The 26,455-nt window shown below is 47.3% G+C and overlaps 1 protein-coding gene and 1 long non-coding RNA gene across 10 annotated transcripts in view; one reads left to right on the top strand and one right to left on the bottom strand.

Moving 5' to 3' along the window:
• NUMA1 (nuclear mitotic apparatus protein 1) overlaps positions 1-26,455 on the top strand; it is a 77,005-nt gene that overhangs the window by 40,951 nt on the left and 9,599 nt on the right. For all 9 annotated transcript variants that reach the window (XM_032258924.1, XM_032258928.1, XM_032258922.1 and 6 more), the window contains 13 exons: positions 2,396-2,469; positions 9,227-9,312; positions 14,373-14,452; positions 15,567-15,649; positions 16,264-16,344; positions 17,421-17,508; positions 19,370-19,493; positions 20,009-20,166; positions 20,451-20,568; positions 20,664-20,781; positions 21,126-21,266; positions 22,583-22,705; positions 22,853-26,218. In XM_032258924.1, the coding sequence (XP_032114815.1) occupies positions 2,428-2,469; positions 9,227-9,312; positions 14,373-14,452; positions 15,567-15,649; positions 16,264-16,344; positions 17,421-17,508; positions 19,370-19,493; positions 20,009-20,166; positions 20,451-20,568; positions 20,664-20,781; positions 21,126-21,266; positions 22,583-22,705; positions 22,853-26,218 (4,608 nt within the window). In that variant the 5' untranslated portion in view covers positions 2,396-2,427. The remainder of the gene's footprint in view (positions 1-2,395; positions 2,470-9,226; positions 9,313-14,372; positions 14,453-15,566; positions 15,650-16,263; positions 16,345-17,420; positions 17,509-19,369; positions 19,494-20,008; positions 20,167-20,450; positions 20,569-20,663; positions 20,782-21,125; positions 21,267-22,582; positions 22,706-22,852; positions 26,219-26,455) is intronic.
• On the bottom strand, positions 18,410-20,068 carry LOC116537020. The gene is made up of 2 exons (XR_004262919.1): positions 19,980-20,068; positions 18,410-18,712 (listed from the first exon to the last, which is right to left on the bottom strand). It is a non-coding gene; the product is annotated as an uncharacterized LOC116537020 (long non-coding RNA).

Genomic DNA, 26,455 nt, shown 5'->3' with positions numbered 1-26,455 from the left:
AGATTTCAGGGGGAGGGTGGGGAGGATGGTACTCTGGCCGGGAGCCCTTGCGTTCCTAGCCAAAGCCTGCTTAAAGCTATAGTCCCAATGTGGAAGACTTAGATGTGCTCCTGGAGAAGAGGGATAGCTGTGCTTGTCCTGAAGCCTCTTACCTTGATGTTTTATCTCTAAGAAAGTACCTCTTTACCGGCTTAGAGCTAAAGAGCAGACAAGGTCCTTCAGGAGTTCCTAGTGGTGAATGTTACGTTCCTTGTATTTCTGTGCTTGGGGAACATGGAAAAGAATATTTAGCCTTAACACTGATTTTCTTGAGCGGTGGAACTAGTTTTAGACAGGCTCTCCTGGGAGGACCTCGGGGTTGTGTGTTTTTCCTCTGACATGAAGAGGTTGGTTAAACCTCAGGACATTTTTAGTAGTGCAGCTGTGAATCTTTCACAGGGAGCAAGATCTGCCTACAGTTGCAAATAAAATTTTTGACTGAAGTGCTGGGCCTCAATAAAAGGACTGCAAGTCTAAAGGCAGTAGTGAAGATGGGGGAGAGGATCTTCGCCTCATTCCTTGTGATTGACTAGCTCAGAGGCCTTTTTTTAAAGAAGCCCCAGTTGAGCATCTGGCTGTTGCCACCCCACCACAGAGTCAAGTGTGGTCCCTTAAGCTTTAGTCTGGTCAGCCGCAGAAAAGCCTTATTGCATTGCAGTAATTGAGGCTATCTGCATCCATTCATGCCTGGCCTCAAGGGCTAGGCAGTCTTGCCCATGGATAGGGCATGCTTGATGATAATCATCCAAGACTGAGGAACGTGGGCCTCTTAGCTTCTCTGGCCTCCTGAGAACTCTTAACCATTTCATTTGCCCTTGCCAAAGCCTGCATGAACTGGCTCATTTCCAAGACTGATGTTGGTGTGACAGGTGGAATCATGTTGTATTTTGCAGGGTTAGGAAGCACTTAATTGTAATTAGCATTTAGTTATATTTAGCATTTAATTATTTTCTTCTATTAATGCTTCATATATGTTTAATTTGACTCTCCACCCTGCTGTAAGCCCCTCAAAGGCAGGGACCATATCATTGTCTCCCATTTTCCGTGTAGTTTCTACCACAGGATGATCGTATTTAGGGACTAAGAAAATACCTTTTGGTTGGCTGATAAGCAGAATATGCTTGGACAGGAGGGACCAAGAGATAATAGGGAATGAATTTCCAGATTTGTGTATCTTTCCCTTACTAGACAGTGAGCACCTTGTGTCTTTCTTTATCCCCAGCTTGCATACAGTAGATGCTTAGCAAACACTGGTTCCAAAGAGCCCACACTCTGGAGATGCTAATATATGGGGAGACTTACAGGCAATGTGGCTCTTACCACTCTTCTTCCTCCTTCTGGAGTAGGTACAGACTCCCACCTGTGGCGGGAGATGGGGGGCAGGGCTGATTGTGCCCCTGGAGATTTATGAAAATTGTAAGGGCTGCTAGGAGGTGTTGGTGAATATTTAGTCATCTGGCCTGTGGTCTCTTGGGTAGGTTGGCAGGCAGGTGGCAGAATCTCAATGGGAAAGGAAATTGGGGATGAGAACACCAGGACAAGTTCCTAATTTTCATTAAATGTCCCATGAGGTCGCCTCCAGAATTGGGCTTGACCTCATCCAGAGACCTAGGTTTGGATATACTCAGTTCCCCATCTGAACCATGTTTGTAAGACATATCTGTGGAGTATATAAAAATCCAGAAACTAGAACAGTTTCCCCAAGGACTTAGGTATTGTTAGGTGGAATTTGGGTACCCGTAGAAAGAGCTGGAAATCAACATTTCTGCTTAAGAACAGTAACTATTGACGACCTACCATCTGCCAGGCACTGCACTATTTGCTTTTATCTTTAAGCATCACAATAATCCAGAGAGGTGTATGTGGATCCCATTTTGCAGATAAAGAAAAGACTAAGAGAGGTTATGTTGCTTGTCTAAGGTCCTCTAACCCTGGTCACATGAAACCAGACCCAGGTCTGCCTGAAAACCATGTTTGTTCCATATTTAAGAGAATAAGGGCATTATGTACCAAAGAGTAGGGTTGAAGGCCAGCTTTGAATGTTGTATTTTCTGTGGAACAGAAAAATTGCATGGATTAGACACTGAGTTAAATGCACGATTCTTTGCTGTTGTCGCTGATATGATAAGCTCTATAGTAATTTTCATGAGTACTCTGAGCTGTCTAAAAATTCCCATGGTTTTTAGGTGATAGAAAAATTTTGTACCATTAAAAAAAAAAATTCCCATGGTGTCTTGGTGGATTAAGTGAAGAATGATTTAAGTGTTCAGAGTTGGCAAAGGGAACCATTTCGCCTCTATTTCTTGAGCATGGATATCTGATATGTACCTGCTTTTCTTCCTCTCTTGGGTTCCAGGCGCATTGGAGTGACTGTCTGGTATCACCAAGATGACAATCCACGCCACCCGGGGGGCTGCACTCCTCTCTTGGGTAAGTAGCCTTCCTCTCTTTTGTCGGCTGTACTTCTCCAGGAAGCTTGAGAGGGTTAGGAGAGGAGTTTTCTAGGAGTCAGGGCTATGTAAAATCTTTTCATCCCTAGACTAAATAGTTTTCCTGTAGACAGCATGGAAATGCATTTTAATCTGCCCCCGTGTATTTTTCTGAATAAAAGGGTAAATGCTGACGACTTTAGTGACCAACATATGCAGGGACTTTGACCTTCAGAGGCCTCTAATCTTAGGACATGGTTCTCGTCACTCTCTTACCACCTTTCTGTCTGCTCAGCAAGTGTTGCCTTGCTGATTACTTCATCAAAATTATTTTGCTAGATCATTGATATATTTTCTGCCAGAGACAATGGCAGATGAAAAAATTAATAGAGTGTGTTGGATATTTAAAGCTAGGGAGGCCAGATGTGGTGGCTTACACCTGTAATCCCAGCACTTTGGGAGGCTGAGGCAGGAGGATTGCTTGAGCCCAAGAGTTGAAGACCAGCTTGGGCAACATGGCAAAACCCTGTCTCTACAAAAAATTTAAAAATTAGCTGGGCATGGTGTCGTGCACCTGTAGTCTCAGGTACTTGGGAGGTTTAGGTATGAGGATCTGTTGAGCCCAGAAGGTTGAGGCTGCAGTAAGCCATGATTGTACCACTGCACTCCAGCCTGGGCAACACATTTTGAAACAACCCTGTTTCAAAAATGTACATAAAAATAAAAAATAAATAAAGCTAAAGAAACAGAGGAGACCATGAAGTGTGGTGATAAGTATGGGCCTCAGACTCAGATACTCAGCATAGAATCACAGTGCTGGCCTCTCTTACCCAGGGCATGTTAGCCTCTCAGCATCTTTTTTTTTTTTTTTAATAGGAATATTTTTAAATTAAAATACCTCATGGAGTTCTGCTTTCTCTTGGCACCATGAAAAACACAAAATAAAATACCTCATGGGGTTATTACAAGGATAATGAGATACATTTAGTATGTACAAGTGCCCACACACATGCTGTCATTTAGCATAGTATCTTAATAAATCATGGTTCTTAGTACTTAAAACATTTCCTGGGCATGCTAGTTGGCACAGGATATTTTAGTATTCACCCTGAGTACTGATTAATTAGGGCCAATTGAAGAGCCAACCATTTTTCTTTTTAAAAAATATAGGCATTAGAGTCTTATTCTGCTGCCCAGACTGAAGTACAGTGATATAATCATAGTTCATTGTAACTTCAAACTTCAGGGCTCAAGCAATCCTTCTTTTCTTTCTTTTTTTCCTACCCTCCCCGCTCTTTATTCCTTTTTTTGAGACAGAGTCTCGCTTTGTCACTCAGGCTGGAGTGCAGTGGCACGATCTCGGCTCACTGCAACCTCCACCTCCTGGGTTCAAGCAATTCTTTTGCCTCAGCCTCCTGAGTAGCTGTGATTACAGGTGTGCGCCACCACACCCGCCTAATTTTTGTATTTTTTTTTTTAGTAGAGATGGGGTTTCACCATGTTGGTCAGGCTGGTCTCGAACTCCTGACCTCGTGATCCACCCACCTAGGCCTCCCAAAGTGCTGGGATTACAGGCATGAGCCACTGTGCCCGGCCTCAGTACTTCTGCCTCAGCCTCCCAAGTAGTTAGGGCCCCAGGGGCACACGCCTGGCTAATTTTTTAAAACTTTTTGTAGAGATGGGGTCTTGCTAAGTTGCTCAGGCCAGTCTCAAACTTCTGACCTCAAGCAAACTTCCCATCTTGGTCTCCCAAACTGCTGGGATGACAGGCGTAGCACTGCACCTGGCTGCCAACATTTCTTAGTCTTCAGTTTCTGAAATGGATGTAATTTTCATTTCTATAGCTTAAAATGGGTATTTTATATTTACATATTTTATATTTGTATTGCATATATATATATATATTTTTCTGTATTAGAAACCTTGTCTCTTCCTTCACCTATTCTCCTCACCTTTCCACCCCAAAAGGCTGGTTGGGTTTTAGAGGAACCTGAGCAATGTCTCTAGTTCAATGCAGGTAACTGAATGTTGGGGGCTCCTTTAGCCACATTATTTTATGTTGACTGGTTTCTATTTATTTAGGTTCTAGGCGTATTTTTCCGGTGACTACTACTGTTACAGAGAATAAACACAAGACTAGTTTTATTTATTTGGAGACAGTCTTACTCTGTCACTTAGGCTCGAGTGTAGTGGTGCAGTGGAGTGCACGGCTCACTGCAGTCTCAGCCTCCTGGGCTCAAGTAATCCTCCCACCTCAGCCTCTCTAGTATCTGGGACCACAGGCATGCACTGCCACACCCAGCTAATTTTTTGCATTTTTGGTAGAGACCAGGTTTTGCCATGTTGCCCAGGCTGGTCTTGAATTCCTGAGCTCAAGCGATCCACCCTCCTTGACCTCCCAAAGTGTTAGGATTATAGGCGTGAGCCACTGCACCCGGCCTAAGACTAGTTTTATTTACAGCAGCTACTTATATCCTTTTCTCAAAAATCACAATAAACATGTATGAGGCCAGGTGCAGTGGCTCACACCTGTAATCTCAGCACTTTGGGAGGCTGAGGTGGAGGATCACTTGAGCTCAGAAGTTTGCAACCATCCTGGGCAACATGGCAAAACCCTGTCTCTTCAAAAAAAATACAAAAATTAGCTGGGCATGTTGGTGTTCCCCTGTGGTTCCAGCTACTCAGGAGGTGGGAGGATCCCCTGAGGCCACGGAGGTTGAGGCTGCAGTGAGCTGTGATCGTGCCAGTACACTCCAGCCTGGGCAACAGAGTGACAGCCTGTTTCAAAAAAAAAAAAAAAAAAAAAAACCAACAAAGAATATACGTGAAAATGTTTAAGTATAGTTATATATGCCAGGTTCAGTAGTACACACCTGTAGGCCCCGCTACTTGGGAAGCTGAGACGGGTGAATTGCTTGAGCCCAGGAGTTTGAGGTTGCAGTGAGTTATGATTGCATCTGTAAATAGCCACTGCACTCCAACCTATAACATAGCAAGAGCCTGTCTCTTAAAAATAGATATAAATAAATATAGTTATAGAGAATTATTTAAATTTAAACAAAAGCTGTGGAGCTAAAGTGAATTTTATGAAACTGTAGTAGCATGAAATAATGCTTCTGTTATGTTAGTGAGAAGAGTGACATAGAACATACACATACACACACATGATAATTCCAACTATGGTTTAAAAAAATTGCCAAGGAAAAAACAACTAGAAAGAAATACACGAAAATGCCAGAAGTACCTGTATGAAAATAATAGAATTAACGGGAGTTCTGTTTTTTTGTTCTTTGAGACGGAGTTTCACTCTGGTTACCCAAGCTGGAGTGCAATGGTGCAATCTCGGCCCACTGCAACCTCTGCCTCCTGGGTTCAGGCAATTCTCCTGCCTCAGCCTCCCGAGTAGCTGGGACTACAGGTGTGCGCCACCATGCCCAGCTAATTTTTGTATTTTTAGTAGAGACGGGGTTTCACCTTGTTGACCAGGATGGTCTCAATATCTTGACCTCGTAATCCACCCGCCTCGGCCTCCCAAAGTGCTGGGATTGTAGGCGTGAGTCACCACACCCGGCCGGGAGTTCTGTTTTTTGTCTTCTGAATTTTCAGTAATTTGGTTTATTAATATTTAAATTACAGCTTTAGACTGGTCTGTAAACATCAGTTAATAATGAATAAACTGTTATAGGATATTTTGAAATTTGACAACCTTAAGCAACCCTGCAATCCTTAAGGGCAACTCTTGGGTTATGCAGTGAGCTTGGTCCTCACTCTCATGTTTTATGCCCTGAATAGAGATGAAGGAACTTCTCTACTTCCTCAACTTTTAAATGATTTCTCATTTGAGAGCAAAATAATTCACAGGAAGAAAAATATTTTCATATCCACGAAAGGAACTGTTGCCGGATTATCACTTAATTGGTATATATGATGAATCCAGATTCCTTAGAAGATGTTACATCAGCTAATTGATATGATTTTTTAGTCTTGCTAGTGATGAAGCATCTATAGCCCTTGACTGCTTTACCTAGATTGCAGATATTGTTAAGAAATGGTTTAGCCGTGCCAGTTTCTTCATTTTCTACAGGTAAAATGGAATCTTGGCCTGAAGTTTTCAGAATCTTCCTAGAAAACTTACAATGACCTGTCCTGACCAATTAGATTGAGCTTTTTTCAAAAGACAGTATACATATAAACATATTAGCAAACTCCTTAAGACTTCAGTAAGTCATACTTTCTTTTTTTGTTTTTTTTTTTTCTGAGATGGAGTTTCACTGTTGTCAACCTGGCTGGAGTGCAATAGCACGATCTTGGCTCACTACAACCTCCACCTCCCAGGTTCAAGCGATTCTGCTGCCTCGGCCTCCCCAGTAGCTGAGATTACAGGCGTGTGCCACCATGCCCAGCTAATAGTCATATTTTATTTCATATTTAAAGAAAAACAAAACCTTTTAACCTGTTTTAATTTGGATTCACCTAAAAGATTCCTCTTTTTGAGATAGGGTCTTGCTCTGTGCCCCAGGCTGAAATGCAGTGGTGTCTTCATAACTCACTGCAGCCTGGAACTCCTGTACTCAAGCAATCCCCTGCCTCCCACCTTAGCTTCCTGAGCATCTAGGACCACAGGCATGCACCACCATGCCGGGCTGTTTTTATTTATTTTATTTTTTTGGAGACAGGGTCTTGCTATGTTGCCTAGGCTGATCTCAAACTCCTGGCCCAAGCGATCCTCCCTTCTCATCTTCCCAAAGCATTGGGATTATAGGCATGAGCCACCAGACCTGGCCTAAAAGTTGTTTTCATTGTATTTAATTTTTTTTGAGACAGAGTCTCAATCTGTTGCCCATGCTAGAGCGCAGTGGTGTGATCATAGCTCACTGTAGCCTTGACTTCCTGGGCTCAAGCGATCTTCCCACATCAGCCTTTGAAGTAGCTAGGACTTACAGGTGCATGCCATCATGTCCAGCTTGCTTGCTTGATTGCTTATTTATTTATTTATTTATTTATTTATTTATTTATTTAGTAGAGACAAGGTATTGTTATATTGCCTAGAGTGGTCCTAAACTCCCAGCCTCAAGCAGTCCTCCTACCTCAGCCTCCCAAAGCGCTGGGATTACAGGTGTGAGCCACTATGCCTGGCCTGCTTTACATTCTTTAATGTGTTCTTGCATCCATAATCCCATTTGAGCCCATGCTGGTCCTTTAAAATAGATAAGGTAGGGATTCCATCCATTTGACAAGGGAGAAAACTAATGCAGAGAGAAATAAAGTTCGTAACAAAGGTTCCTGGCAGGTTTGTGGAAGAGCTGGGCCCAAAATGTATATGTACTGGCTCCCAGCCCAAATAGATAGAACACATTTATAAGCACTAGAATCTAGTTGTCTGTACGTAACCACTAAGCTGAAGTTATTTAAAATGCCTTGTTTCTTAAAGCAGGCTCAGTCTCTCTCCCCTCTTAGTGTGAATATGTGAATAATTAACTTAGCAAACCCTTTCTTCCTATAGTAATAAAAAAGGAAACTTCAGCCCAGGCTACTTCTGAACTTTAGTGCCCATGGAATTCATGAGGTTTTCCTGTAGAAGTCGACCATGTATGCTTATTTAATAACCTGTGTACCTGATGCATGTGACCTCTGGTGACTTTTCTAGTGTTTCAGGCTGATTTAGATGGATGCCTGTCTGAAGCCAAAGAATGGGAACAGGCAATTAAATCAGAATTAAGAAGTTTTTCTTTGAGATTCCCAATTCCTCTTCTTTTCTTTCATTTCTTTTTTGTCTTTTTTTCTTTTTTGGAGACAGGGTCTTGCTCTGTCACCCAGGTTAGAGTGCAGTGATGCAATCTCAGCTCACTGCAGCCTCGGCCTCCCTAGGGCTACGGTGGTCCTCCCACCACAGCCTTCTAAGTAGCTGGGACTACAGGTATACGACAGCACACTTAGCTAATTTTTTGTACTTTTTTGTAGGACAGGGTTTCACCATGTTGCCCAGGCTGGTCTTGAGCTCTTGAGCTCAAGTAATCTGCCCGCCTTGGCCTCCCAAAGTGTTAGGATTACAGGTGTGAACCACCGTGCCTGGCTCCCTTCACCGCTTTTAAAAAAATCATCTTGTTCCCCTGTTGTCCTTCCGTTCTCCCCTTAGCCAAAGTTTTATGTGTGGAAAGAATAAGAATGCATTAACAACAAGATTTTATATCTTTGTGGGAGTGTACAGCATATGTGTAAGATTTAAGTTTTGAATAGATATTTCAAAACTCAAGAGCTACAAAAGGGCAATAATATAAAAATCCAAGAGATACAGAAACTGATAATGTAAACATTCAAGAAATACAAAGGGCTATAATACATTGAAGAGCTCCAGAGGGTTATAATGTAAAAGCCTTTCTTTTCCCACCTCAGACTCCCTGCTGTCAAGTTCCTCTCTTTAGAAGCACGGTAGTAGCAGTTTATTGGTGTATCCTTCCAAAACCATTTTATGCCTAAAAGCATACTCCCAGTGCTGGAACATCTTAGGAGAGTTTAAGCTTTCATTTAGTTGAAGTTAAAAGAAGGACTCTCTGATGGTTGCATTTCAGGTGGCTGTAACTGGATGAGTGAGTGCAACAGCACTCCTTCCTGAAATTAAACATCTGAGAATCATCAGTTCTTTTATTCCTGTAGCCTGCAACTGTAAGCACTTATATTGAGCCCCTGGGAAAAAGAACAAAACACATTGCTTCTGGCATTTTTAACTGTCTCACCAGGCCGTTCCCTTTGGCTCACAGGTGAACAGTCTGCGTGTGGCTGACCCTGTGGAGGCTATATTGCAGCTCCAGGACTGCAGCATCTTCATCAAGATCATTGACAGAATGTGAGTATGCACCATACCCCTCTCCAGCCTCAAAGGCAAAGCTGATTGCTGGGATGGGGGCTCCACTTGTTCTCTTTCCTTGGTGATGGCTATGACCAGAAATCAGGGGCAAGATTGGGACATCATAAGCCAGGGTGGGACCTAGAGGCAAGAATACTTTGACCTCATCTTCCAGTCGCCGTGCCACTGCATAGGAGAGTTTTCATGCTTGTCCTATCCTGAGGCTTCTGCACTCTTGCACAGGAGAGCCTCCAAGGCTCCATGCCCTCACATTCTTACGAGTGGCCACTAGGGCTCCTTATTCTCTTGTCTCACCAGAAGTCTTCTACAACCCTTTTTTCTTGGCTCATCCTTACCTTATCCCACAAGCCGTCTTTACAACCTCTGAGGGAAGAAAACGGAGGCTCTCAAACCTGAAGGAAAGAAGAAACAAGTACAAATGTCATCTCTAACATATAGCACAGTACAGATACGCCTCTTTCTAAGCCGTTAGAAATACACTTCTGGGGTTTTTACTGCCTCAATTAACTTGCTTTCTGAGATCCATGAGCATTTAATAATCTTGTTGTTATCATGTAGCAAGGATTGTAGTTTGGCCTTTTAGTCTGTATCTTTAGCATATTTCTTTTGAACATCACAGTTATCTGGGAAATCAATAGAGTGGGGCGTCCTCCCAGTATCCTACCTTTCTGGGACCAAATATAGATCAGTCTTTTTTTTTTTTTTAATTTTAGAGAAAGCACATTAGATTGTTTGCCCCAGGCCAAGGAGAGACTGAAGTGTTAATTGAAGGTGTTTATGTGCCATATGTGGCAGTTAGGAACTGGTATCAGGGACTCACATCTCTGTCAAGCAAGCACTTTAGCTACCTATTCATAGGTGGCAGCTCATTGATAGGGAAAGAAGGTAGAATTAAGCTTATCAAAGGCCAAGACTGTGTCTGGTTCATCTTGGGGTTCTCCCGACCTAGCTTAGGACAGCACCTTGATTAGCTTTTAGTTAATGTTTGTTGAGTGAAGAGATGAGTTGGTATTCTCCATCAGTGAAGTCTAGTGGGGCCAAGTAGCCCAGGATAGATGAGTCTGCTAAAGTGTTTTTTTATTTGAAATGTGTGTTGGTCATAGGTTGTCTTACAGGATTTTTTAAAACACCACATGGCTCTAACCAGCACCTGTCTTAGTACTGCTAAAAGAAGTCACTATTCTTATTTTGGTTTAGACACTACCATTTTCTCTCCCAGTTATCCAGGCCGGACATTTCAACATCATCTTGCCTTCTCTCTCTCCTTGGCACTGATCTCTAATTGGTCATCATCCTCTCTGCTCACATCTCATGTCCCTTCCTCTGCCTCTTTCTGGATCCTAGGCCCTCATGACCTAGTTCTTCTCTAATCTGCCCTTATTGCAGTCCGTTCCTATACTTGAGTTCTCAAGAATCTTTCTCAAGTCTTGTTTTCTTTGTGATACTTCAGTGACTCTTCATCAAACCTCAGTGACTATTCATTTTTTTTTTTTTTTTTTTTTTGAGGCGGAGCCTGCTCTGTTGCCCAGGCTGGAATGCAGTGGCGTGATCTCGGCTTACTGCAACCCCCGCCTCCTGGGTTCAAGCGATTCTCCTGCCTCAGCCTCCCAGGTAGCTGGGATTACAGGTGCCTGCCGCCATGCCTGGTTAGTTTTTGTATTTTTAGTAGAGATGGGGTTTCACCATGTTGGTCAGGCTGGTCTCAAACTCCTGACCTCGTGATTCACCCACCTTGGCCTTCCAGAGTGTTGGGATTACAGGTGTGAGCCACTGCATCTGGCCAATAGAAATCTAAAATCTTCAGCCTGGTGTTTAAGATCTTTCATCAGGGGGTCATTTCATCAGTTTTGTTTCCTGCTTTTTTCTCTGCCCATTCTACACCATCTCATTTTTTAAAAAATCTTATAGAAATCCCTAAATCCTGGAATTTGTTTATTGCATTATCATGGTGCTGCTTAACTGTTCCCCTTGTTGCCTATATACTGATAAATAGATCTAAGCTTGATTCACTTTTTTTTTTTAAGGACCTTCATAGTTGGGGTTGCATACCACATGTAAGTCAGCATTTTGCAACTTTAATTGAAAATCATTATTTTGCAAACCCTAAGGAAGTGATAGATCCAGGCACCTGACATCAATGGCTGGTAAAACCATTAAGCTGGCAATACCTAACTCTGTTTAATTTTAACCTCACTAAAAATGAAGCAGCCAGGTATAATATGCCTTGTATTGTAACACACAGTATGGGGCAGCATGCTTTTTTGACTTCAGAATAGCTCAAGGAACTTCTGCTTTTGAAGAGAGAAATTTCCTTGGCCTGGTGACAAGAGCAGTAGATGTAACCAGGAGTAGGGATGTGTGTTGTCCTTGGGTTAACCACTGTAGGTTAATAACCTGGTAGGAAATTTTCATAGGAAGGGTCAAAAATTCAAGGTGCTCATTTTCAAGTTGTCTTCTAGCGTGTTGCCTGAACCTAACTGCAGTAGAAGTGGAGAGTTGGAGGTGGGCGGTGTTGAAATCCCAGGTTAATGCTAACCTCCATCTCAGATCCAGGACAATGCAGACTAGCTTCCTTTTGGGAAATGGAGGTTCTTGGCTAATACGTTCTGGCTCTTGCGTTTCTGAAATCGTTACTGGAGCCAACCTAAATCAGCAGCCTGGTTCTCAGCAGAAGGCAGCAGAGGATGGCAAGGTTGGAAGGGAGATAAAAGCTGTGGGAACTGGGTGACTCCTGTCTGCCACTGGACAAGGGGCACCCTGAGAAAAATAATTGTTTAAAAAAAATTTTTTTTTGAAGCTGTGGGAGTTGAGGAGGGTTTAATTGCTTGGCCGCTTGGCCTTCTCTATGGGAAAATTAATTGGGATCAACCCCTCTGACAAGTTTCCCTTTCTATTTTTCTGTGCGTGAATAGCCTAAAGCAAACAAGGTAGTCCGATCTCTGATAGCTGTGAGGCATGAATAGCAAAGTATAGTGGAAGGATTTTGCCAGAAAACTTACAGCCGTGACATTTGTCTTGCTGACATTTATTTCTGCTCTTAGTAAAAAGCATCCCTCAGTTGCCACTCAGCTTGTATTTACTGAGCACCTACTTTATTCCTGGCTTTCAGCTAGTGCACTTGGAGTGGGCAGTTATAAATGATGCATTTGCATTCGTGAGTGCGGCAGGAAGACCTGGAGGACAGCGGAGGCATGACTGGCAGGAGTTGTGGATGGCTTCCTGACAGCGATGAGACTTCAACACAGTCTTAAAGGATGGGCTAGATTTCTCTAGGACTACGGTTGTCTAAAGCATGCACCATGCAACTTTACTTACATGTAGGGGGAGGGGAAAGGGTTTTGTCATCAAATGAGTTTCAGAAATAATACATGTTGCATCTTCTTTTTTTTTTTTTCTTTTAAGATGGGGTTTCACCATGTTGGCCAGGCTGGTCTCAAACTCCTAACCTCAGGTGATCCGCCCACCTTGGCCTCCCAAAATGCTGGGATTACAGGCTTGAGCCACCACGCCCAGCCGTATCTTCTTCTTTAGAAAATGTTCAGTTTAGTTTAACCCAGAATTTCTCAAACATTTCACCTGAGAACCTCTTTTTATTTTTAGTTAATAGAATACTCTGAGGTAAATATTGCTCTACACTGAGCCAAGGAGTCACAACATTCCAGATTGTGGGTGGGTAAGGAAAATGGCTCATTTGGGAGTCTGTGAAGAGACCAACATCTCCTCAAGACTTTGTAGGAGTCTCTTATCAGAGCAGCTATCCAGACAGAGTGCCTCTGGGATGGTGGTTCACTTGGAAGAAGGCTTTGTAATCACATGGGGTGTTGCAGGGGAGGTACTCAATCTTGGCTTGGATGATGCGTGTGCTTGCAGGATGTCTCTGGCATTGGAAGGTTCTGAGCCTGCCTTGCCCTCCAGAAGGTTGGCTGAGATCTAGGGGTTTAGGTTCTGAGAAGCAGGGGGCCCACTAATCAGGATCTCCCACTGTAGCCTAGAGAAGTCAGCTTTCTAACTTGAAGTGGTATTTCAGAAGTTACCTGCTGCCTCTGAAAATGGAGCTGCAGTTAGCTGAGGCATCCAGGGGCCTCGTCCCTGGGCTGTGTGAGAGCTCCCCCTGCTGTCTCCCTCCCTTCATGGCTCTCTTCACACTGCCTGCTCGTCCAGTAAAGCAAGTACAGACAACCACTAATCAAGAATACTAGTTCCAGCTGGGCTTGATGGCGCACGCCTGTAATCCCAGCACTTTGAGAGATCGAGGTGGGCGGATCACCTGAGGTCGGGAGTTTGAGACCAGCTTGGCCAACATGGTGAAACCCCATCTCTACTAAAAATACAAAAATTAGCTGGGCGTGGTGGTGCACACCTGTAATCTCAGCTACTCAGGAGACTGAAGCAGAATTGCTTGAACCTGGGAGAGAGAGGTTACAGTGAGCCAAAATCGTGCCACTGCACTCCAGCCTGAGCAACAGAGTGAGATTCTGTCTCGAAAAGAAAAGAGAAAAGAGTACTAGTCCCTGGGATCCTCTTCTGGAAGGCTTTTACCATCTCGGCCTTCAGCCTAGTGTGGGAACTTCACGCTGTCACTTCAGAGCCTTGTTTCCTCCTGTTCTTTCAGTTCTTGGATGTGTTTTTCCCTCCCTGTGGTCTTCTCTCACTATTACCCTAGGTGTGTTCTCCGGGCCTCCTGACAGTTTAGAGGTGAGCCATTTCAGAAGGTGTCATCTAGCTTCCCATTCATCTGTTCTGCCTCTGTCTCCTCTCTGCCCCTTTCCACGGAGCTTTTTTATATTTGCAAATAGGAAGGCAGAGTGCCATCTTTTCCAGAACTCCATGCCTCAGGTCCCCACCTCTCATCCACCACACAGTTCCATCTGGATAAATGGTGTCCTGGTATCTCTCATCTGCCTCTAGAGTCTGGTCTGGTTCTCTTCCAGATCCAGCAGAGATCAAGACTGGAAGGAATGGGGAGGTAGTATGAAATGCAGCAGCAAGGAGGCAAAGATTGCTGAATACTCTGGTCCTAATACTTGTTCTTTTCCTAGCCATGGCACTGAAGAGGGACAGCAAATCTTGCAGCAGCCGGTGCCAGAGAGACTGGACTTTGTGTGCAGTTTTCTGCAGAGTAAGCACCTTTCTTATCCAGCTGTGAAGAAGCTGCTTCCTCAGCTCGTGAGATTGGAGAGTCCAGAGGAACTAGTTCATGGGTGTCTGGAGGAGAAAAATTTCAAGGCCCCCTACTCTTTAATGCAAAGATGAAACAGCTGGCTCACATCCCCTGAGTCTTGTGATGCCTCCATCAGTTGGTGTAAGAAGTGTCCCTTCAGTCCTAGAGCCCATCTCAGAGATCCAGGTGGACCCAGAAGGTCACTTTTTGGGACTGATCGCCTTGACTCTGAGCACCTTGAGCTTCTGTTCCCCCAACTTCAAGGAGACAGAAGAGAATGACTCTCTTTCCCTTGCAAGAAAAACTGTTTTTTCCCCAAATAACTTTGAATTAATTGCTTAGGCGATAGTTATAGGGGCAGAGGCAGATTAAGGTTCATCTTGACTCCCCCTCACTGCTTGTATGACTTTCTGGACATAGGTTCCCTATGTATAATGTGGAGATGATAACTAGTGTTAAGCAGCTGGGTAGATTAAATAAGTACACATGCAGAGATTCCAGTGCAGTGCTTTCACTTCCTCTCCCCTTGTTCAGCCTTAGACCGCAGAGTCCTCATCTTTGATATGGGGAGCTAGCTGCCATCTCCACTCCCAGATAATTATAGGAAAGGTGAGGTTATAGTTCGATAAAGCAAGGTGTTAGTAATTGAGCCCAGACCCTCTGGCAGCATAAGAGTCAGGTATCCTCAGTTGTCCTCTTCTGACTCAGCTGCAGGCTTCCTCTGTGACCTCAACTGGATTCTAAAGTCACCTGGCATCTCTGCATTCTTCCTCTGTGGTGCTGAGAGAGGGTTGGTGAGTGGGTGGGAGAGTGCAATGTCATGACCCAGAGTTGCTGTGAATTCCCAGGCTGCCTTCTTCTTCCACTATCCCTGTACCCCATGGACTGACCCAGGATAGAACAGACTTCAGATGGAAAATTGTAAGGCAGGGGAAAGAGGGTATAGGATTAAGGAGCCCTACATCTCATAACCCCACCAGAGACAGCCATTCTACTCCTCAGATTTAAGTGTTTTGGAATCTCAGGTATGGTTCCCAGGAAGTTCACCCTGTTTTCTACATTGTCATTGCAGAAAACCGAAAACATCCCTCTTCTCCAGAATGCCTGGTGTCTGCACAGAAGGTGCTAGAGGGATCAGAGTTGGAACTGGCCAAGGTACCTAAGGAATGCCAGACTGGGGAGGCAGTGCAGGGTAGGGGTGATGGTACCTGAGGGACCCTGCAGGGCCTTCTCTTAACCCAAGGGGAGATGGTAGGTGCCTTATTCCTGGGGCTCTAGTATGTTGGAGGTAGAACCAGGCAGTCACCTGTCTGAGACAGAGGCTAATTTAGCCCAAGGATTCTAGGAGCCCATGGTCTTATGACAGAGATTATCAGACAAACAGCAGTTTACTAGACCATTACTGCGGTCCTCGGCAGAGACCTGGCAGAAATTATGTCTCACTCAGCTATCACCATATTTTTATTATAGCTCAGTCTACATCATTCTCTCTGCACTTTCTGGGTACTGGCCTGTAGAGGGTACCTAAAGCTTCACACCCAGGGTTCTATGAGTTCAGGAATTGAGCCATACAGGAATCTTGGCACCCAGCTTTTTGTACAGTGTGCATTGTGTCCTTAATTAAAAAAAAAAAAAAAGCATTTCCTGGAGCTGTTAAGGATGGTGGCCTGGGGCTGCTGAATTCTAGGAGTTTTGGAAGAGTCCCCAGAATAGGAGCACTGAGAAGAGAGACAGCCCCACTCAGTGACTGCCTGCTGTTTGGCTTCTAGATGACCATGCTGCTCTTATACCACTCTACCGTGAGCTCCAAAAGCCCCAGGGACTGGGAACAGTTTGAATATAAGATTCAGGTAAGCCCTTGTGTAAGCCACCCCAACTAGTGGGCCTAGCCCATGCTTTACCTCACCCAACTCGTTTTTCTTTAAATAGCTGATGCTGGTCTTTTTAAAAATACATTTGTAGTAATTATTTCCATTAATCATAGAAAATCTGGGAAATGTTGAAAAGCATGAAGAAGGAAATAGCAGTTGCCGATAAACTCATACCCAGAGGTTGCTAACTTTTTAAAGGATATACCTTCAAGTCCTTTTTTATGTGCATATATTTAACTATAATGTGTTTTAGGATAATACATAGAAATTATTTTCTGTTCCTATATGTGTTTCTGTGTGTGTGTATGCTTTCCATAGAACTTTAACTTTATCTCATCCTTTCCTCTGGTAGGGTCATCTGGAAGAGGCCAATATAATTATATATAAAAGCTTCCTGGCCTGTGGGAAGCTTTTATATATAATTTTATATATAATGTGGTGGCTCATGCCTATAATCCCAGCACTTTGGGAGGCCGAGGCAGGAGGATTGCTTGGGGCCAGGAGTTTAAGATCAGCCTGGGTAACATAGTGAGACCCTGTCTCAACAAAAAAGATTTTTTAAAAAAATGAGCTGGGTGTGGCAGTGTGTGTCTGTAGTTCTAGCTACTTGGGAGGCTGAGAAGGATCACTTGACTCCAGGAGTTAGAGGTTATAGTGAGCTATGATTGTGCCACTGTACTCTAGCCTAGGTAACAGAGCAAGACCTTGTTTCTTAAAAACAGCAACAACAGTAACAATAAAACCAACTTTCTGATTGTATTACTTTCCTTACCAGTCACTTCACTTGTGGTCAGGAGTGAAGTCAGTCAGGAACTCTGACTTGGGTATATCTTTAGGGGAGGTGGGAGGGAAGGGGGCAAGTAGGGTGAACATATCTCTAGTTGAATGTTGCTGGCTGGGCCATAGGACCTCAGTTCTGAGAGGGAGAGTGGGATCCAGCAGGCTCCTAGGGCGCGTGGGAGCTAGGGACTGGCACTGCCAGGGTAGAGCTCCTGGCAGCCATCCCTTTGGGGGCCTGACACCTAAGTGATGCTCTTTTTCTCTCTGTGGCCCAGGCTGAGTTGGCTGTCATTCTTAAATTTGTGTTGGACCATGAGGATGGGCTAAACCTTAATGAGGACCTAGAGAACTTCTTACAGAAAGGTGAGTAGGTACACATTCCTGAGGATCCCCTCATCTCTGAACTGGGGACTACTAGGATCCTGAGTTGTCAAGAAGTGCAGTGGGGATTTGTTTCTGTCCCCAGCACAAGGCAGAGTTGGTGCTCAGGAAAATTGTGTAGTGAAGTAGGTCGATTTCTGGGCCATGTTGTATCATCTCAGTTCCTACGGAGCTCCTTGCTGTGTGGCAGCAGCCAAGTGAGATATTTACAGGTGATCATATCTACTTTTGTTTTTTATTTTTTTGAGATGGTATCTTGCTCTGTCACCGGGCTGGAGTGCAGTGGCACGATCTCGGCTCACTGCAATCTCTGCCTCCCGGGTTCAAGTGATTCCTCTGCCTCAGCCTCCTGAGTAGCTGGGACTACAGGCATGCATCACCATGCCTGGCTGATTTTTTGTATTTTGGTAGAGGCGGGGTTTCACCATGTTGGTCAGGATGGTCTCTATCTCCTGACCTTGTGATCCACCTGCCTCGGCCTCCCACAGTGCTGGGATTACAGGCGTGAGACCTTGTGCCCAGCCTTGTTTTTATTTTTTAAACAATTATTACTCTAGGCTTAGAAGCTGAGAATACGCAGTCTTTTTTTTTTTTTTTTTTTTCGGACAGAGTTTCACTCTGTCACCCAGGCTGGAGTGCAGTGGCACAGTCTTGGCTCACTGCAACCTCCGCCGCCTGGGTTTAAGTGATTCTCCTGCCTCCCGAGTTAGCTGGATTACAGGCGCATGCCACCACACCCGGCTAATTTTATATTTTTAGTAGAGATGGGGTTTGACCTTGTTGGTCAGGCTGGTCTCAAAGTCCTGACCTCAGGTGATCCGCCCGCCTTGGCCTCCCAAAGTGTTGGGATTACAGGCATGAGCCACCCCGCCTGGCTCACAGACTTTTTAAAAAATGTTTTTCCTGTCATATAGTGCATGTTCTAGGTGGAAAGGCAGATACATACACCAGTAAATATGATAAGGAATCTAAGTACAGAATATATTAACTGTCTCAGCTGGTGCTACAGTAGAGTGATCATTCTGCCAGTCTTCTGATGAAGAGGTCAGCTGGTGATGATAGGAATGTAAGAAGGAGGTCTAGATAAGTTCTAGCCATTGAGTTTGATGTTCCTTGTGTTCAAGCTCCTCATGAGACCTTCAAGTAGAGATGTTGGAGATGTGAGTCCAGAATTCAGGAGCGGACCCTGGACTAGAAGATAGGTTTGCAAGTCAGCAGGTGGATGGCCACTGAAGCCATAGGCACTGTGTGCAAAGCCAGGAGGCCCCATCAGACCTCTGGGAGCTTACAGGGTGGGCAGAGGAGGGAGGAGCAGATGAAGAGACTAAGAACAGGTGATGAGACGTAGGAGAGTCCTACAGACGTGGTTACTTCTGTGGGAACCTAGGAAAGAGAAGAGTTTTGAGAAGGAGGGCATTTTGGAGGTACAATACTTGAGGGTAGAAGAATTCCAAATGGCGACCAGTGGCTCTGATAGGAAAGGTTGTTGAGGGCTGTGAAAAGATCCTGCTCAGGGTTCCCCAAGCTGTCTCTGCAGTGCTGACTTGAGGAAAAAGCTTGAGCACTTGGTCCAGTTTCTGAGCCAGAGGATACACTCACTCCACTGTACTGTGAGTCGTGATGCTCTGTAGAAATGGAAGCCCTGCACTTGATTTTGGTTAGAGACACGGAACTCTGGATAACCCAGACACCAGGTTTCAGGTTCTGCCCAGTGGCTTCCTTGGTAGTTTTACATATAAGTGTCCACGGATTCACTCCCACTAAGGCGAGTTCTCAAATTGCATAAAGGTCAAATCTTTTCACCTTACTAACCTTTGTTGATTTGTCTGTTTCTTACCCCCAGCTCCTGTCCCTTCTACATGTTCTAGCACATTCCCTGAAGAGCCCTCCCCACCTAGCCACCAGACCAAGAGGGAGATTCGCTTCCTAGAGCTACAAAAGGTTGCCTCCTCTTCCAGTGGGAACAAGTATGTTCTGGGCCTCTCCTCCTGGGATAGGGCCTCAGCCTCCATCCATTCCTCACATCCCTACCTTCTAGAGTTAAGCTATTGAGCAGCCTCTGGGAGTGCTTGGAGTATCCTTTAGATTTGTGATTTCCCCACCTCACCCAGTACTAATTGGGGAAATTGGTTGGGATTTGTCATGGGCAGGAGGCCTTCCTCAAAAGCTGATCCCTATTTATGGAATATCCTTCTTCCTCGGATACTACAATGAAGTCCCTCCTCTTAGCATATCTCTGCAGAGGTAAGGAGAATATATCACCTTTTTTTTTTTCCTGACAAGCAAATTAAGTCAGTGAGAAGAAAAGTTTTCTCAAGATTATGTCATGAGACTTGAGGTAGCACTGCAAACAGAACCAAGGTGCACAGGCCTCCCAGCTGCTAGTGTGCACGTCCACACCCAGCTTTCCCCTGGCTGCCTGTTGCTCTTTGCTTCAGATCTTAGGCTCTTACCAATGCACCTGGGCCTTCTCCCCCCTCAGCTTCCTCTCAGGTTCCCCAGCATCTCCCATGGGCGATATCCTGCAGACCCCACAGTTCCAGATGAGACGGCTGAAGAAGCAGCTTGCCGATGAGAGAAATAATAGGGATGAGCTGGAGCTGGAGCTGGCCGAGAACCGCAAGTGCCTCACTGAAAAGGGTAGGTGCCTGGCACGCTGGCAGATGTGTGTGAATGGACTTACCAGAGGGATGTCCCCTTGACCTCCTGTGTTGTCCCCTCTGCTGACTCTGGACCTTAGAGCTCAGCCCTGGGCCTGTGGTCAGGCTGACCTCCTGAAAGTTGTGTTCTGTCTTTGTCCCCATCTTCTCTTTCCCTTAGATTGGATACCATATTCCTCCTCCTCCCTATGTTGCCTCCTCCTTTTCCCTCCTTCACATAGTTCTGTGCTGATTCTCTTTTCTTCCTTCCTCCACTTTGGGCAGATGCACAGATAGCCATGATGCAGCAGCGCATTGACCGCCTGGCCCTGCTGAATGAGAAGCAGGCGGCCAGCCCACCAGAGCCCAGGGAGCTTGAGGAGCTGCGTGACAAGAACGAGAGGTACAGCCGTCCCTGCATTCCTTCCCAGGCCCCAGCCCCTCCCTGCACCCAGCCTGGGGCCCATACGCTGTTCTCACTGCCTCCCTCCTTCACAGCCTTACCATGCGGCTGCATGAAACCCTGAAGCAGTGCCAGGACCTGAAAACAGAGAAGAGCCAGATGGATCGCAAGATCAACCAGCTTTTGGAGGAGAATGGAGACCTTTCCTTTAAGGTGGGTGTTACAGTGGTCTGTGCATGGAGGCCTCTCAGGGCTAAGGTGGTTTGGAAGGCTCCCCAAGGGAGGGTTGAGAAGAATGTCCCACCTGTCTTATGCTTCAGTCTCTCCAGAGACCTGCATATTTTGCCCCTTTCCTTGTCCCATAATTGGCTACTTCCAGGGTGCTGGGTTGTGACCCTCAATTTTGATTTGTAGTCCTGAATTAGAAGTGTGATGGCTGTGATTGGTTTCTAGAAGGCTGGCAGGATAATTGGAGGCATTCTGCCCCTGAGGTTCAGGGAGCAGACAGCAGTGGTGGGGTCAGTGTTGACCCTGGGATTCCCACTTGCCCTTCTCAGCTGCGAGAGTTTGCCAGTCACCTGCAGCAGCTACAGGATGCCTTCAGCAAGCTAACAGAGGAGCACAGCAAGGCCACTCATGAGTGGCCGGAGAAGCAGGCCCAGCTGGAGAAGGAGCTCGGCGTAGCCCTGCAGGACAAGGTAACCCTCTGCTGGGGTCACAACCAGTCTTGAGCACACGTGCAAAGTTGAGTCCAGTTTGCCACTCTGCTCTTCTGGGCCTTTGGGTATTAAGCTGCTTTCTCTTCAGGGTTCAACAGTGTGCTGTTGTGTGAGCTTAAGTCTAGTACACACTAGACTTTTTTTTTTTTTTTAATTTTTTTTCCCCACTCAGTGCCCCCACTTTACAGTACACCTTTCAGTCCTATCTCTGCTGTTTACAAGATGTGGATCTTGGACAAATTAATCAATCTGTTTCTCTAAGCATCCTTTCCCTAAAATGGGAGTAATAACGAGTAGCTGCCTCATCACCTATTACGAGATAATGTATGTAAAGCACTTCACACATCGTGTAGTGTCAAGTAAGCTCTCAGTGAAGCAGTTGCTATTATTATTGTTGCTACTGGTAAGAACTCAACTTGGTCACTTACTAATAACTGTGTAGCCCTCAATCAAGGCACTTAGCATCTGGGCTTCAGGTTCTTGCTCTGTAAGGGACATAGTAATACCTGCCTCCCACATTTGTAGGTGAATTAGAAATTCAGGGATACACCCAGGCCGGGCACAGTGGCTCACACCTGTAATCCCAGCACTTTGGGAGGCCAAGGTGGGTGAATCACCTGAGGTCAGGAATTCAAGACCAGCCTGGCCAACGTGGTGAAACCCCATCTCTACTAAAAATACAAAGAAAAAAAAAAGCTGGGTGTGGTGGTGCACGCCTATAGTCCCAGCTACTCAGGAGGCTGAGGCAAAAGAATCGCTTGAACCTGGGAGGCGGAGGTTGTAGTAAGCTGAGATCTCACCATTGCACTCCAGCCTGGGCGACAGAGTGAGACTGTCTTAAAAAGAATTCAGGGATGCACCCAGTACAGCCTATTGTAGGTGCTTACTGAACAGTGGTGAGGAAGTGGGTTTGGGACTGGGGGGTGCTGCATTGCTGCTTCTGGTGGTATTGCTGCCCAGAGGATGGTGGGCAGCTGGCGGTGGTTTGGATCATCCAGGACTGAAGACTTATCTGAGGAAGGGTAGACAGTAAGGAAATTTGAAGTAAACTCAGCAGCCTTGGGGAAATAGTAAGTAGATCACATTATGACTTGATTCTGCCTTAGAACTAAGTCTAGAGAGTCAGGTCCCTCACGGTCCCAGTTCCATGGTTTCTGCTTTTTTCTAGGCCAGGGGAAAAGGAGATGTTGGTAACAAGATGATGGGCCCCATGTTTGTTAATGGTCATGAGGGCTGGTGTGGTAATCTGGTGCTTGTTCTACCTCTCTGTTCACATGGGTCTCATTTACTCCCAGAAATGCCTTGAAGAGAAGAATGAAATCCTTCAGGGAAAACTTTCACAGCTGGAAGAACACTTGGCCCAGCTGCGGGAGAACCCACCCCAGGAGAAGGGTGAGGTGCTGGGTGATGTCTTGCAGGTAGGAATGCACAGGAAGACCTGTGTGCTGGGGGGTTGGTATGGACTCACATTTGGTACATTTGGGTTCCTGGTGTTCCTCCATTCCCAGAGGGGCTTGGTGACTGAGGAGTCTTGCTGATCCCAATTTGTCTCTTTATACCACCAGTTGGAAACCTTGAAGCAAGAGGCAGCCACTCTTGCTGCAAACAACACACAGCTCCAGGCTAGGGTGGAGACGCTGGAGACTGAGCGGGGCCAGCGGGAAGCCAAGCTGCTTGCTGAGCGGGACCACTTTGAAGAAGAAAAGCAGCAGCTGGCTAGCCTGATCGCCGACCTGCAGAACTCTATCTCCAGCCTCAGCCAGGCCAAGGAAGAGCTGGAACAGGCCTCCCAGGCTCGTGAGGCCCAACTGACTGGCCAGGTGGCCTCTCTGACCTCTGAGCTCACCACACTCAATGCCACCATCCAGCAACAGGATCGAGAACTGGCCAGCCTGAAACAGCAGGCCAAAGAGGAGCAGGCCCAGCTAGCACAGACCCTCCAACAGCAAGAACAGGCCTCCCAGAGCCTCCGCCACCAGGTGGAGCAGCTGAGCAGCAGCCTGAAGCAGAAGGAGCAGCAGTTGAAGGAGATAGAGGAGAAGCAGGACGCAACTAGGAGGGACCACGCCCAGACACTGGCCACTGCTGCAGAGGAGCGAGAGGCCTCCTTAAGGGAGCGGGATGCAGCTCTACAGCAGCTGGAGGCACTGGAAAAGGAGAAGGCTACCAAGCTAGAGATTCTGCAGCAGCAGCTTCAGGCTGCCAATGAAGCCCGAGACAGTGCCCAGAGCTCAGTGACAGAGGCCCAGAGGGAGAAGGCAGAGCTGAGCCAGAAGGTGGAAGAACTCCAGGCCCGTGTTGAGACAGCCCGCCAGGAACAGCATGAGGCCCAGGCCCAGATAGCAGAGCTAGAGGTCCAGCTGCACTCTGAGCAGCAAAAAGCAAATGAGAAAGAAAGGGTGGCCCAGGAGAAAGACCAGCTCCAGGAACAGCTCCAGGCCCTCAAAGAGTCCTTGAAGGTCACCAAGGGCAGCCTTGAAAAGGAGAAGCGCAGGGCTGCAGATGCCCTGGAAGAGCAGCAACGTTGTATCGCTGAGCTGAAGGCAGAGACCCGAAGCCTGGTGGAGCAGCGTCAGCAGGAACAAAAAGAGCTGGAAGAAGAGAAGGCTAGGCGCAAGGGGCTGGAAGCTCGATTACAGCAGCTTGGGGAGGCCCATCAGGCTGAGACTGAAGCCCTGCGGGGGGACCTGGCAGAGGCCATAGCTGCCCAGCGCACGGCTGAGAGTGAATGTGAGCAGCTGGTCAAAGAGGTAGCTGCCTGGCGTGAACGGTATGAGGATAGCCAGCAAGAGGAGGCACAGTATGGCGCCATGTTCCAGGAACAGCTGATGACTTTGAAGGAGGAATGTGAGAAGGCCCGCCAGGAGCTGCAGGAGGCAAAGGAGAAGGTGGCAGGCATAGAATCCCACAGTGAGCTCCAGATAAGCCGGCAGCAGAATGAGCTAGCTGAGCTCCATGCCAACCTGGCCAGAGCACTCCAGCAGGTCCAGGAGAAGGAAGTCAGGGCCCAGAAGCTTGCAGACGACCTCTCCACTCTGCAGGAAAAGATGGCTGCCACCAGCAAAGAGGTGGCCCGCTTGGAGGCCTTGGTGCGCAAAGCAGGTGAGCAGCAGGAAACATCCTCCCAGGAGTTAGTCAAGGAGCCTGTGAGGGCAGGAGACAGAGAGCCCGAGTGGCTAGAAGAGCAACAGGGACGTCAGTTCTGCAGCACACAGGCAGCACTGCAGGCTATGGAGCGGGAGGCAGAGCAGATGGGCAATGAGCTGGAGCGGCTGCGGGCTGCACTGATGGAGAGCCAGGGGCAGCAGCAGGAGGAGCGTGGGCAGCAGGAGAGGGAGGTGGCACGGCTGACCCAGGAGCGGGGCCGGGCCCAAGCTGATCTTGCCCTGGAGAAGGCGGCCAAGGCAGAGCTGGAGATGCGGCTGCAGAACGCCCTCAATGAGCAGCGTGTGGAGTTTGCTACCCTGCAAGAGGCACTGGCCCATGCCCTGACGGAAAAGGAAGGCAAGGACCAGGAGTTGGCCAAGCTTCGTGGCCTGGAGGCAGCCCAGATTAAAGAGCTGGAGGAGCTTCGACAAACCATGAAGGAACTGAAGGAACAGCTGGCTAAGAAAGAAAAGGAGCACACATCTGGTTCAGGAGTCCAATCTGAGGCTGCTGGCAGGACAGAGCCAACAGGACCCAAGCTGGAGGCGCTGCGAGCAGAGGTGAGTAAGCTGGAGCAGCAGTGCCAGCAGCAGCAGGAACAGGTCGACAGCCTGGAATGCAGCCTCGAGGCTGAGCGGGCCTCCCGAGCTGAGCGCGACAATGCTCTGGAGACTCTGCAGGGCCAGTTAGAGGAGAAGGCCAAGGAGCTGGGGCACAGTCAGAGCACCTTAGCCTCGGCCCAAAGGGAATTGTCTGCCCTCCGCACCAAGGCACAAGACCACAGCAAGGCTGAGGATGAGTGGAAGGCCCAGGTGGCCCGGGGCCGGCAGGAGGCTGAGAGGAAAAATAGCCTCATCAGCAGCTTGGAGGAGGAGGTATCCATCCTGAATCGCCAGGTCCTGGAGAAGGAAGGGGAGAGCAAGGAGTTGAAGCGGCTGGTAATGGCTGAGTCAGAGAAGAGCCAGAAGCTGGAGGAGAGGCTGCGCCTGCTCCAGGCAGAGACAGCTAGCAACAGTGCCAGAGCTGCAGAACGCAGCTCTGCCCTGCGGGAGGAGGTGCGGAGCCTCCGGGAGGAGGCCGAGAAACAGCGGGTGGCTTCAGAGAACCTGCGGCAGGAGCTGACCTCACAGGCTGAGCGTGCAGAGGAGCTGGGCCAAGAATTGAAGGCATGGCAGGAGAAGTTCTTCCAGAAAGAACAGGCCCTCTCCGCGCTGCAGCTTGAGCACACCAGCACACAGGCCCTGGTGAGTGAGCTGCTGCCCGCTAAGCACCTCTGCCAGCAGCTCCAGGCCGAGCAGGCTGCTGCTGAGAAACGCCACCGCGAGGAGCTGGAGCAGAGCAAGCAGGCAGCTGGGGGGCTGCGGGCAGAACTGCTGCGGGCCCAGCGGGAGCTTGGGGAGCTGATTCCTCTGCGACAGAAGGTGGCAGAGCAGGAGCGAACAGCTCAGCAGCTGCGGGCAGAGAAGGCCAGCTATGCAGAGCAGCTGAGCATGCTGAAGAAAGCGCATGGCCTGCTGGCAGAGGAGAACCGAGGGCTGGGTGAGCGGGCCAACCTTGGCCGGCAGTTTTTGGAAGTGGAGCTGGACCAGGCCCGGGAGAAGTATGTCCAAGAGTTGGCAGCCGTGCGTGCTGATGCTGAGACTCGTCTGGCTGAGGTGCAGCGGGAAGCACAGAGCACTGCACGGGAGCTGGAGGTGATGACTGCCAAGTATGAGGGTGCCAAGGTCAAGGTCCTGGAGGAGAGGCAGCGGTTCCAGGAAGAGAGGCAGAAACTCACTGCCCAGGTAAGGTGCTCAGGCCAACCACAGCCCTAAAGATCAGGAGCTAAGAGTGCGGGGACATCCATCCTCTGTGTTCCAGGGCCTATGGCTCCTACACTGGAGTGTCTTGCTTTCCCTCATTCACTGGGTGGCAGAAAAGGAGAGGTGGCTGGTGGAGTTCAGGTCTGTTGCCCCTGTCATCCTAAAGAAAACATTAGTGGCCTCCCCTCCACGAAGGCTCTGTCACTAGAGAGTGAAGTT

This window comes from Sapajus apella, unplaced genomic scaffold (assembly GCF_009761245.1).
Source record: "Sapajus apella isolate SASKATOON/1434 unplaced genomic scaffold, GSC_monkey_1.0 scaffold106, whole genome shotgun sequence".
Lineage (NCBI taxonomy): Eukaryota > Metazoa > Chordata > Mammalia > Primates > Cebidae > Sapajus > Sapajus apella.
The sequence above is the reverse complement of the archived record's forward strand: the minus strand, read 5'-3'. Positions and strand labels throughout refer to the sequence as shown.